This window comes from Charadrius vociferus, unplaced genomic scaffold (assembly GCF_000708025.1).
Source record: "Charadrius vociferus isolate BGI_N301 unplaced genomic scaffold, ASM70802v2 scaffold375, whole genome shotgun sequence".
NCBI classification, from domain to species: Eukaryota; Metazoa; Chordata; class Aves; order Charadriiformes; family Charadriidae; genus Charadrius; species Charadrius vociferus.
Window position 1 is genome coordinate 1,281,232 of NW_009648440.1, and position 11,965 is coordinate 1,293,196.

An 11,965-nucleotide genomic window follows, 5' to 3' on the forward strand; every position below is an offset into this window, starting at 1 on the left:
CTGACACCCTGCATTATCTGCTCTTTTTACTGTCAGTTAAATTCCTGAATGCAATGGATGTGGGTCAATACCTCAGTACCTGGTAATCATGTGCCTGCCACAAAAGAAAATCCCACTTTGTTCACATGTAGCTTTTCTGCTTTAGCATTGAACTAACGTGTAGTTAATAATGGATATGCATGTGTTACTAGTAGGAAAGACAAGGTGATAAAAAAAAAACAACAAACCAAACCCTTAGACCGGGGTACTGACCAGTGGAAAGAAGTTTGAGATTTAAAAACCGTAAAGGGTAAATTAAATAGTTTGCCATTTGAAAGGATTATTTGAAGTGAACAGCTTCTCAAATTGAGTTTCAAGAGTGTACAGTAAATGCAAAGTCCCTGCCCCATGTAAAGCTTTAAGAAAGTCCATACTTTGATACGTATGACATTCTAGGGTTTTTTTTTGTGAGGGAACCAAGAACTTACTGAAAAGTTGTTCTAACTCATTCAATAACTTCTTGAGTAAATATTGCAGAGCTACCACTATAATCAGAATACCTAGGCAGCTGGCACGGCTCAATAACCAACCATTTAACAAGTTGGGTATAAAAAAAATTTATGTAGTAATACCAATTCAGCACACAAATTTCATGCTTCACAAGTTCTGCTGCTGTGTAAGAGTCTTCCTAACATCTATGCAGATATGTTCAGATTTTAGGTCACTGCATGCCCAGATCAAACCAGCAAAGTATCTACCACTACGAGCAGCTATACCCAATTGTGCCTTTAGAATGCAAACTATGCAGAAATCTGGATGATCAGTGCCTTGCCACTGAAATAAGACCACGCACACAAACTTTGGTGTGTGCACACTGGAGAGAATACTGAAGAAAAATGCATATCAGGTTCTGATACAGACATGACACAATCAAGACAGATTAAGTCACTAGACATTCAGATTAGGGGGAGGAGAAAAATCCTTCAAGGACAGCGTACAGATGGCAAGCCAGCATTACAAAGAACTCTAAAGGCACATTTCAGGTAACATGTTCTGTTAAGACCAACTGCTTACACACGCAGGCACAAGTCTTAATGGCTACCTCTCCCCCCACCCCCCTCCAACAATTAACAAAAAAGAGAAGTGCATTTTCAGTAATATTAACACCATTCAGTTAATCTGTTCAGTTCAAATGTTTAGCAGTATTTTCCTTATGGCGATATGGATTCTCTGCACTACTCCAATCCAAAAAACCCAAACAGGCAGAATTAGTAAAGGTTCAACTGTTGTACTAGTTAACATTTACTCATCAGAGCCCACTGATCTCTTCTGTGCCCTCTTGTAGGGCAACCTCCTCGGTGAAGCTTTATCTAGATTAAAAAAAAAAGAAAAAAAAAAGATAGTTGCATTAATTGCTACAGCTACTTCATATGAGATGTTGTATGACCATGTATTTTTCTCCCTCCCAAACACAAGCCAAACTGCCCTTTTAGTATAATGCATCACCACAGAGAAGCAAGTTCAAACAGCGTAGGGCTTTTTAACTATTAGCATCCTAAATACAAGGTAACAAAAAAACAGTTCCTATTCTGTAACAGGGTGAGAGTTGTTCAATTTACCAGTTACTAAGATGCAAAAAAACCCAAAGCAAACAAACCACCCCAAAACCCAAACCCAACACCATCTCACAAAGAAACTGCATGCTCTGTGCTCTGCTGTTTAGAAAAGTTGTGTTCAAATATTACACTTCTAGAAAGTTAATTATTTTGATCATTAATGGTTTGATTTTACCTGCCTGAAGAATATACAATTGACCATCTTTTAGACAGCTTTGTTTTGCATGAAATATTTCCATATTCATACAGATTAACAGCAGCAGATAAGTGTTTTGGTTGTGAAAAACCACACTTTTCCAGGAAGCATCCACATTTGACTATGAAGACATCACTTTGTAATCAGATATCCCATATGGGGAAGCCACCCAGCTTTAGCTCTATGCTGGATGCCAGAAGCATCATCCAACATTTAAGATTTTGACAAGCCTATAATTGTTCCTTACAATGTTGGGCTTTACATAAATAGAATTTCAATCCTTGTAATGTTGTAGAGAAGGTACAATACTTTGTATGAAGTGCTTAAGTGCTGGCGAAGTATATCTGTTGACTTAACAATGCACATTTTCTTAAGTAGAACCACCTCCAATAATTTATTTTATGTGTGCAAACACAAGGAGCGGCCATCACACCATTACAAGCCAATCAATAAAGTATGAAGTGTCTTTCAATAATAGAACAGTTAAGAAACCCTGAGGATCTTGAAGGCCGTGTATTTCAAAGGATTCTAGTGTAGAGTTCTAATTAAAACTAACCTAAAGCTAAAGAAAAGCACATTTAAGAGCAACTTAAATGCATTTTTCCCCTACACTTCAGGTATTAAGATATGAATACCTATTTAGCTTAAGAAAGGGATGGGGGATAACGCCCAAACATTGCCAGGATCTGAACCCATTTAAAGACAGCTTGCTCTTTGGGAAAAAAAATAGCATTTAGAGCTTTAGTCTTTCTTGCTAGATTGAGGCTTTCCAAATTCCTGTGTCTAGATTTTACACTATTATTCCTGTGTTTTACAGAAGACAGTGTACAAGAAAGCTTATGTTTTCCAAAGTTAAACACCAGTCCTTATACATATGCAATGTAAATACAGTTATAAGGGTGAAGGAATCAAAAGAAATGAAGTCGTCAACTCCTGGCACAACTTTGTATCAGAGCCTCTAGCCCTTCTACACTAAATAAAGCTCTGAATATGCTTATTTCATCAGAGCAGTAGTCTTTTCAAGTAAAGGTAGTTCCTGCAAAGGTTTTTCAAAGCACTCCTCTTGTCTAGGATGCACTTTGTTTTAAGTGCAGCTATCTCGCCTCATACCAGCCAGTGTTACTGGTGACAGGAGTTCACCTAGGATAAGGAAGACCCAAAAAGATAAACCTATTAAACTTTTATACCCAAGGCCAAGGTTTGTTTCTGACTGAAACAAGATGCGCTCAGCCACTGGTCATGATCAGTCCTCCACATCCCTCATGTAGTATCAACTTGATACTACCCCAAGGTAGCAGGGAAGGCAAGACACACAGCTGCATTTTAGATAAAGGGTTCTGGGAGCTGTTAGAGGAGACAATATGCTTCAGCAATATCTTACTGAAACGTTCTTACAACAATATAACAAAAAATAACATATACACACCTATTTATTATATATGAAAACACAAATTTATGCATATATAAAGTGTGTTTGTGTGCATCTGTTCTGTAATCTTTTACTATTCATGCTACATCACCAATCAGTGCATGCAGGAAGTTGTACTTCTATCCATGCTTAGTTATCCAATGGACAACACATTAAGCACTTGTACACTTTAGATCAACAGTTTGCCTCACCTCTTCTACTCTGCACTGAAGCCATGGGAAAGCAAAACAGAAGAAACAGCAAAAAAAGTTAGAAATATCCACAAACACAAATGGTCTAAAGAAATCAGGTATTTGGTTTACTGTTGGCATTTCAGATATCAAGTAGAACTTTTGGACTTGTGAAGCACATTAATACCAAGTCTTAATGTGGCTTTAGTTAATACACACTTCTAATGCTTATTTAAAACTCTGGTCTATAAGCAAACTTCCAAACAACTTACAGAAACTTTGAGATGATAGATATTTCTCCTACTTAAACCTCCTTTGGGATCCAGGTTTTGGGCAAAGATTTTTATACTGTTGAAAAAGAGTCTACAGAACAAATTGTAAAAGTCACCGATAGTCATTATTCTATCAACCAGTGAAGTTTGTTCTATACAAAAACAGGCTGCTAACATAATAGTCGAATCATCAAGCACAATGCTTTAGCCAATTTTTCATTCCCTAGAAGAGATGTAACTGAATAAGTAGCTGATACCAATTTCTCAGAACAGCATACAACTAATTGGTTAAGTTTGTTATGCTCTAGTTTGTGGAAGACAGTCTACTTACTTATTTGATTTAAAGTTTCTTGGGGAATCCAGCTCATATCAACATCATTCTGATTTGATGTTCCCATCTCTACTTTCTGTACTGGTCTCTTCCTCTGAAAATTCAAGGGGGGGAAAAAAATAATTTTTCTTTCCACAAAGTTTTGATGGCGCAAGTATTAGAAATAACTAATAACACTATATTTAATTAATTGCAATTATTTTACTAAGTCACAAACTTAAGGCTAGTCAGTGTATGAATCTGTCTTTGTAGCTTGGCTTTAACTACCTTTACCATTAGCAATTTATTTACCTAAACTTGGGATTGCCACTTCTAATGCCTCACAATACTCATTCTACACAAAGATATCAAGATTTCATGCATGCCTGGGCAAGTTCATTATACCTGTTACAAAAAAGGGCTTGTGATTAATCCAATTTTGTGATGAGCGGTTTCATTACACTTTCTCAGATTAGCATGATATTCTCATATGTCACCTTGCAAAACAGATTTCAAAGCGCAATAATCATTCCATACTTCCTCCCAAGGGAAACTACTTCAAAAGTATCATAAACCAGACTGCACAAAGACAACTTATGCATTGCGTGGATGAGACTTAAGCTTTCACCAGCTTTTACTTACCCGAACACTGACAGGGACAAACCCTTACCTGTTGTTATAGCACTATAAATGGAACCCAGAAGGTTCTAATCAACATTATGGCAAAGCATTCATAAGAACTAAGTAAAGGACTAGGCAGCTGTTTTCCCCCAAAGTTTTACCTAGATTAAACTAACAGATTGAAATAGAGAGCACTGGGAAAGTCTACCCAGTAAGTATTTAATCAGTAGCTGCACACATCCAGTGACTGGAAGGTATCAAAACTTCCAATTCAACCACTTCAGTGTGGTGCCAAAGAGCAGACCCAAAGAGCACAAGGTAAACAACCTAAATGTTCCCACTTACAAACACTTTAAAAAAACATCCTGGTTTTCCCAGTAATCTCTAAGGTCTTAGTTCTAAAAGTAAATCTTCTAAAATTCAACTTGTACCATCATATGCCAGAAGCAGTTACTGAATTGCTTTCTTTTCTTATCAGTAAGGTCTTGTATTAACAAGTACATAAACAAAATACACTACCCACCTTCCTAGATTCTAGTAACTGATGTAGGCCAACAATGACGAGTAGACCAAGTCCAGCGAGGAACATGTACATGAAGATCCTTTAAAAAACAGTTTAAGAAACCATTAACTAAAAAAAAACCAAACCAGTGTTTAAGAGAGTTTATAAAGAGGCATAGAAACTAAGCCTAGCTTTGGCCACACGCCCACTTAATCTTTCCCAACAACTTTTGTAGTGGGTAGGTGGGAGAAAAAAAACAATGAATCTGAAACTGAAGTGCTAACAAATATTAAGCAATTATTCTGACTTTCATTTCAGAAACCGTAATCCTAAATTTAATTCTGAACAACAGAACATTTGAAAAATGCCATGTAAACTGGGAGATTATTTATAATAATTATTGAAATTTAGTAACGGCAAGAACTTTTGCAGTATCATGTTTCAAGACATTGGGTCACGGTTAATGTTTGTGACAGCTTTAACCACCTACAAAACCCCTAAAACCATCTCTTATATGCTTTTAGTACGCTACTGCAAAGCAAGTACTGCTAAGATGCTAATTTAATGCCAACAGAGTTTTAAAAGGCCTTGCTTATCTTGCTCTGTGTTCCACAGTTAGAATTCTACCAATGCAATTAATCATTTTTTTAGATCTGTGCATTTTGGTTTGTTTTGAAGAACTCTGCCTGAAATACCTGTTGATACTTATCAAGAGGTGAACGTACATTATATCTAAAATTAATTTGGGGAGCAGGCAGGAGTTTACAGGTAAAGAATCTATTCCAAGTTGAACACCTTAACTCAGGATTTATAACAACGGAAATTATGGAGGTAATCTACAGATGAGACTTAACTGAACATCCCTGTTTTAAGGCAATTATCTAGTCACAGGACATTAACTCAAACTGGTTCTAATAATGTGAATTCTTTTGAGAGTTCCTTTATCAGAGTATAACATATTTTTATGTGACAAACTGTTCTTTCATCGATGCTATTGTATCTGAGAATACAGATTCATGGAAGTTTCTACCTGCAGCAGGAGGATTCAGATATTCAGCATTGTCTACAAGTATTTCTGCAGATTTTTATTTTTTTTTAAACTCACAGGTTCTCTTAAAATTCCACTCCAATGTTAGAATACTTACAAGCATATCAGCACAGCATATGCTTGCAACATATAAGATGTGTCAGATGTACGTAGTCTTTAAGACAGACAAAAACACTCCTGAAAGGTACCTGCTACAGATAGGGGTTAGAGCAACAAAGAATGAGTGAGAGTTCCTCCATCTCATACTTCAAATACATCTTTCAGTTTATATAATCTTGGATTATACTGGATTGCTCTAGAAGCAAGTTATTCCAGTCTTCACAGTAGGACCCACAGCCCAACACTATGGACCCTCTGCACCTTTAACTCTTAGGAAAAAGCACTGTAGCATAACAGAAGCTTGACAGCTTTGAATTGTTCTGTATCTGTGTAACATCAGGTCCTATTCAAGGCTTAAGCCCTCTAAGCTAAAGCCTGTGAGTAAACTACTCATTGACACAGTACCAATTCTGAAGATCCATAATATTAATACAGATCTTAATTTGAGGAGAAAGTTTGTATTTTCAGTCTATCAATGTTGTAGAAGTCAAATGCCTGCTACACCATCAGCAAAACACAGCAGACCTAACATTCAATAAAATGAGGATACAAGAACTATTCTCATTGGCCCCATCGATAACCTGTTCTACCAGTACACCAACTAAACTTGAATCTCCAGCCTCCTTACGTTTCTCCATCCAGCCCATCTTCTTTTTCAATAATTGTAACAGTTTGATTGAAGACAGCGTCTTGAAACACATTGCCCTGTAACACAGTTTCCACATAACATTTAAAAGTCAGTTCTTGAACACATACACAAATGTTTATCTTCTTCCATGTTCTTCAAAAACACTAGAAATAAAGCAGTATCTCTTGCATGAGACTCGATTTAAGTTTATAAGAAGTGTGAGTTTGACTCAACATAAAAAAAGCACAAACTTTTTGGTGCAAGTAAAAAGAAGTATTGATATCATCAAGAAAGGCACATCTGGCCTTGAAAATGTTATTTCCTATAACGTGAGATATTACATACAAAGGGTTCTTATTAGAACAATCAAAACACAAAGGTACATAAACCTGTTAAACTTAGGCCTGCTCTAAAAGATAAGAATCCCGTATTTTAATCCCCATTTATGCTTTTTGTTAGTCTTCCCCCAGATCGCAACTACTGGTCATTTATTTGTTCCAAGTCAAGTTTGCAGATGGCATTCAGGGTGACGGTTAAGTTTGTCCGTAAAGCCCAATCTGAAAAGCACAGTGAAATTTAAGTTATCCTAAAAAACCATTTAGTTCTTTTTTTTTTTTTTAAAATGCATACAGCCCACTACTACGCAGTTCTCAGGCATTCTAGCTTCCACTGCTGATAGAACTTCAAGTCTAACACATACAGAACGAAGTGCACAAGAGGGGCTATTGTGAAACATGTAGACAGTTGCTTACTGTGCTTATGTATCTACTGATTTGCTTAAAAGACCACAAAGACATTCACTGTCTGAAGAGGTAGTAACCTGGCTAAGCAGTTCATTCCTGCCATTTCCACATCAACTAGAAAGATTAAAATTAATTACAACATCAGGCTTACATTTACATCTCTGTAGTTGAGATTGATAACTAGTCCAAAAGGACGACCACCCATAGGCTCAGCAGGGATGAAAGAGTACTCAAACGTGGCTTGTCTCTGCGGTGGAACTACTGTATTCAGAGGGAGAGCTGTGAAGTTCTGGATGTAAAACTGGTAGTCTTGAGGATACCGGAAAGAAGCATCAAGAGACTCGACAATGAAATCCTCTGTACCCTTATTGGTGAAGCCCACCAGGAATTTTACAATATTGTTTGCTGGAAAGTCTAAAACAAAAAATATTCAACTGTTAGAAGCTTCATACGCCACACCTAGCCTGTTTCTAAACAGAGTGTCTCTAACAGATCCTGGTTTTTTAGAGCTTTGCTGTTTTATGCACACATTGATGTAGTCCAAGCAACAGTAAAGATGGTAGAACAGCTCAGGACTCTTACCTTCACCTTTCACAAATAAGATGGTTGTATCAGCACTAGGTGAGGCTTTAGGTTCTCCTGACAAGTCGTCGTCTTCTTTTTCCTCTGTCTAAGACAAGAGACTTTTTTGAAAAATCCTATAACGAACAGTGAAGCAAAGACCATGCCTGTTCCATGAAAATCCCATGTGTCAAAGCATGCAACAATGGCAAGCCTTAGAATCAATTCCTGCCGTTGCAGGATTAGCACATAGTCTGTTCTCCCTCTAGATTTGATTAACAGCATTTTCAGCATTTAGCATTCTACTTGTTATATTTGACACAGTGACTAATCTCAGCTGCACTTAGCTGTATTGAAAGGTTTCTTATCAGCAAGTTCTGTTGGGGGATGGAAGGAGAAGAGTAGAATCTAAGTGTTAAGTGTTCACTTCTAAGCTATTTCTATTTAGAAAGCAAGCATTTCCAAAGTTATAGACAAACATAAGGCAAATGAGAGTTTCTTTCACTACTGAGGGAGTGTTTATAGAAGCTTTCTATTCAGTTTTAATTAGTTAAATGTTATGTATGCCTGGAAACAGTTAGACTGTTGGAACTAAGTAAGTTCACGGATTCACTTTTTCAAGCTCACCTTTGTGATGACTGGAAAATGCAAGCATTAAGGGTTTATTTTCCACATGGGGCTCACACGATCACCACCTCCTCCACCAAATAAAAGCAAGGCTGACCCCATTTTGAACTGTCTAAACTAACTGGTTGCAAGTTAATTACATCATTTGATTTCACTGCTTAAACAACCACCTGAAGCAGCGGATAGCCTACTGGATCAGCCGTACATGTACCATGATCTAGGGAAGCCACAAACCAGAACTGAGCACCTAGCATCTTGACTTCAAGATGCTACACAAAACTGTGTCTTCTATTACAGTGACAAATAAAATAAACTGCCTAAAAACTGTAATGTTTTGTACCCAAGTCATAAACTATTTATTAAAAGCAAATTACATCCAAAAGGTTATTTAATAACATGCTGTCAGTACTGAATACCTAGCATATCTTCGACCACTTAGGAAAACTGGCTGACCATAAGCTTACCAACTTCACTAAAAAAAATAATCTAACAGAATCAAAGAACAGTTTACCAGGTCTCCATTTTTATGCACGTAGTCTCCTCCTCAGTGTCCCGAACTTTCTAATTTTACACCAGAAGTTTGAGAAATGTTTGTACTAATTTAAGTACACTAAGTGTCTAGCAGACCTAATACTCCACTGCTACAAGTAGATCCCATAACCACATAAAACACTTCATCAAGCTGAAACAAGTGACCCTGAACAGCAATACAGCCACTGGTGTATAACAGGCATAGCCTGCAACAAGTGGCAGAGATTACAAATGCAGTAAGTGAAAACAGGCTGCAAAAACAAGGTTTTCAGAATTAATACTGAGCTTAACTAAGATTCTGTTGCCCCTTGAAAATCAATACCAAAGAAGCCAGAATGAAGTAGTCCTACACTCCAATGTCCTCCTCAGTTTACAAAGATGCAGCTTAAGCTGGAAAAGAACTACATGGGGCTCCTAATCTGTTTCTCTCACTAAGTGTTCTTTCCTGTGAACTTCAGTTTTGGTAGTCAGAAATCAGGCTGTCCCCATGCGATTTTTCAGCTGGTAATTCAGGAAGAAAAGAAAAATAATTCTGAAGCTTCAAACAGAACACAAGTTTAATTTGGGACTTTGAGACAGCTATTTGGAAATAGTAATGCTATTAAACTCATATTTAAAAATATCTAACTTGTCTAGCTTCAAGAACTTTTGGTCTAATTCATACTTATGAAGTAACATTCATGTACAATTACCAAGTCTGTTGGCTCATCTTCTTCAACTTCAGCTTCATCATCTTCATCTTCAACTACAGTATCTTCCACAGCTTCCTCATCTTCTGTAGCATCTTGAGCTGCAACTAATAAACCTGAACCTACCAAAACAAAATGCAAATACAAGAAAGCCTTTTCAATGTCTAGTTAATCAACAGAAAACTGACATTGTAGTACAAATTATAAACTGTTTGAAGAATTTCTTAAAATCTGTCAAATACAGGGTTTTGAAACCTCAGTTGCAAAAACATCATACTCAAATGATTGTCTGTGTTCATCTTTCAGTCTTTTTCCTCTCTGATAACTTTCTGAACCACTCATTTATGTGCCAGTAAGTTCAAAACCAAAAAGTTTACAGCTGGATAACGTGAAGTTAAGCATTCACACAGCAATGCTTAAATTCTCAGAGGGCAACCAACTTGCCTTAAAAGGTATTGTGTAATTTTTGAACGTGTCCACATATTAAAATACTTTAATTTTGTTTGGTCATTACAAACGTGAAAATAAAAAGACATTGCTATTGCCAGGAAATCAATTTAGTAAGTACTGTTTCTTTTAAGATTAGTAAGTTTAATAAATGATTAGCATGTCCTTTTCATCTGCTGGTATCAGAATACTACACTTTCACAGGTAGTTAAAAAGTTATTATTTTTGCACTTGTTCTCATTCAAGTTTTAAAACACAATCCTTTCTAATATGACCTCCTCAATATCATGTACTACTATATCCATATGTTCAATGGAACCGGAACACTGGTCAGAAACAAAACCTGATCTAGATCACGGCTCCAGAGGAAGGCTCCAAGACAAGTGCAGTCAGATAGTTCATGGCCTCTTTGCTTTTATGGAGCCGAGTCTCATACATTCAAACACTGGGTAGATATGATAAATACAAATAGTGGCAACAGGACAAAGTTCTGTCCATTCACAGTTTAGAGCACACGTAGGCTAGGCTGAGAACTTTTTCTAAACTATACACAAAACTACTTTTTTTCATAACGCTAACATTTTCCAAAACCAAAAGAGCAGAAATGAATGGATGATTGATTTACTCAAGCCTGAAAAAAAACCTAATTGCATTTTAAACAAGTATTTTAAAACTTTCATGGGGAATAAGAATCCTTGAGCAGGACAAGTATATCCAAGGACTTCAGGACTGTCAGTCAGAACTAGAAAAAGCAAGTACAACCCCCCCCAAATGTCTTTAGAAGATACACTCAAAGACTTTTGCTCAATCACGTGCAATACTTAGCCTAACCTAACTACACTGATTTTATTTGCTCAAGTTTTTAAAGTCTACAAATTAGATTTTTTTTAATTAAAATCTTTGTATTTGAACAGGCTACGGGTAGGGCATAGGCATTCTTTGCAAGCAACCGCACTAGCGCGTTTTCTTAGACCTCTAATTTAGTCTTTTCGATGGATGTCAGAAGGGCTGCTGATGTGGCAATAGCGGGAAAGAAGAGCTGCGCGCTGCGGGAAGGAGCTGACACACGGCGTGCGCTGCAGCCCACGGGAAGAGCCGGGCGAGATGGCTGCCCTTCTGTCCTTCCAGACATCGTAGCAAAGGGAAGCAATTATCAGATCGCGAACCAGATAACGCTGCAGTGCAAACAGAGATCAGCGCCGGGCGACGTGAAGGACACTTGCGGGGGTGGAGGGCGGCGAGGTGGGGAGGGCAGGCTGGCAGCCCGCGCATCTCCTCACCATTCACCGCAAAACCAGCATCGCCCCAGAGCGGGAGCGAAGAGAAGCACGAACCCGCTGCTACAACATCAAAGGGGCTTTTTTGATTTGGTGGATTTTTGGGGTTTTTCTTTTTTTTTGTTTCACGAGCGGGACAGCGGCGCCCTGCCTGACGGTTCTCTCCGCCGGAGAGGCCGGCCCTGCCCGAATGAGCCCGCACCCCGCGGGGGGCGCAGCC

The 11,965-nt window shown here is 37.8% G+C and overlaps 1 protein-coding gene across 1 annotated transcript in view; it reads right to left on the reverse strand.

Moving 5' to 3' along the window:
• Positions 1-583: 583 nt before the first annotated feature.
• The window catches only part of SSR1 (signal sequence receptor, alpha), a 17,482-nt gene continuing 6,100 nt past the window's right edge, over positions 584-11,965 (reverse strand). The window contains exons 3-9 of the mRNA XM_009885416.1: positions 10,025-10,143; positions 8,196-8,283; positions 7,765-8,027; positions 6,871-6,947; positions 5,117-5,195; positions 3,994-4,087; positions 584-1,349 (exon numbers count right to left, since the gene is read on the reverse strand). Coding sequence (XP_009883718.1) covers positions 1,282-1,349; positions 3,994-4,087; positions 5,117-5,195; positions 6,871-6,947; positions 7,765-8,027; positions 8,196-8,283; positions 10,025-10,143 — 788 coding nt within the window. The 3' untranslated portion in view covers positions 584-1,281. The remainder of the gene's footprint in view (positions 1,350-3,993; positions 4,088-5,116; positions 5,196-6,870; positions 6,948-7,764; positions 8,028-8,195; positions 8,284-10,024; positions 10,144-11,965) is intronic.